This window comes from Geospiza fortis, unplaced genomic scaffold, assembly GCF_000277835.1.
Source record: "Geospiza fortis unplaced genomic scaffold, GeoFor_1.0 scaffold366, whole genome shotgun sequence".
Classification (NCBI taxonomy): Eukaryota; Metazoa; Chordata; class Aves; order Passeriformes; family Thraupidae; genus Geospiza; species Geospiza fortis.
This window is the reverse complement of record NW_005054342.1, coordinates 5449492-5449958: the sequence shown is the minus strand read 5'-3', so window position 1 is coordinate 5449958 and position 467 is coordinate 5449492. Positions and strand designations below refer to the sequence as shown.

The following is a 467-nucleotide window of genomic DNA, read 5'->3' as shown; positions in this document are numbered from 1 at the left end:
TTCCCTCTCGCCTCCCCCCTCCCTTCTCGGAGCGTTGTGGAAAAGAGTGTTTTCTTCAGGGTATTAAGCTGAGAATACAGAGGAGGACAGGCTCAGACCTTTACCTCACTGCCTCATTCTCCCTTCCATGTGAACCTTCTGCAACGTTTCCTTCATCCTGCCGCACCTCTCACCTGGCCAGCGCTGTCCGGACCATGTCCGCTAAGCTCCTGCCGGTTTTCTTCCTCCTCTCAGTGTTCCACGCTTGGTAAGTCTGCGCTCCCCTCGCCTCCCGTCCAGCCCCTCTCCTCTCTGCACCGGGGCTGGAGGGCTGAAGTCCCATTTGCCGGAGTTTGCACAATATTCGGCACCCAGGAAGAACAGTGGGCTCTCCCCACCTTCTTCCGCGCCGTGCCGGGGCTCTGTTCCCAAACACGGCTTATCCCGCTCCCATCCCGGGACCCGCCAGGCTCCGGGTGCTCCCGGGG

The 467-nt window shown here is 60.6% G+C and overlaps 1 protein-coding gene across 1 annotated transcript in view; it reads left to right on the top strand.

Moving 5' to 3' along the window:
• Positions 1–18: 18 nt before the first annotated feature.
• Positions 19–467, top strand: part of GABRG3 (gamma-aminobutyric acid type A receptor gamma3 subunit) — a 296832-nt gene continuing 296383 nt past the window's right edge. Inside the window, exon 1 of the mRNA XM_014307718.2 lies at positions 19–247. Within this exon, the coding sequence (XP_014163193.1) occupies positions 195–247 (53 nt within the window). The 5' untranslated portion in view covers positions 19–194. The remainder of the gene's footprint in view (positions 248–467) is intronic.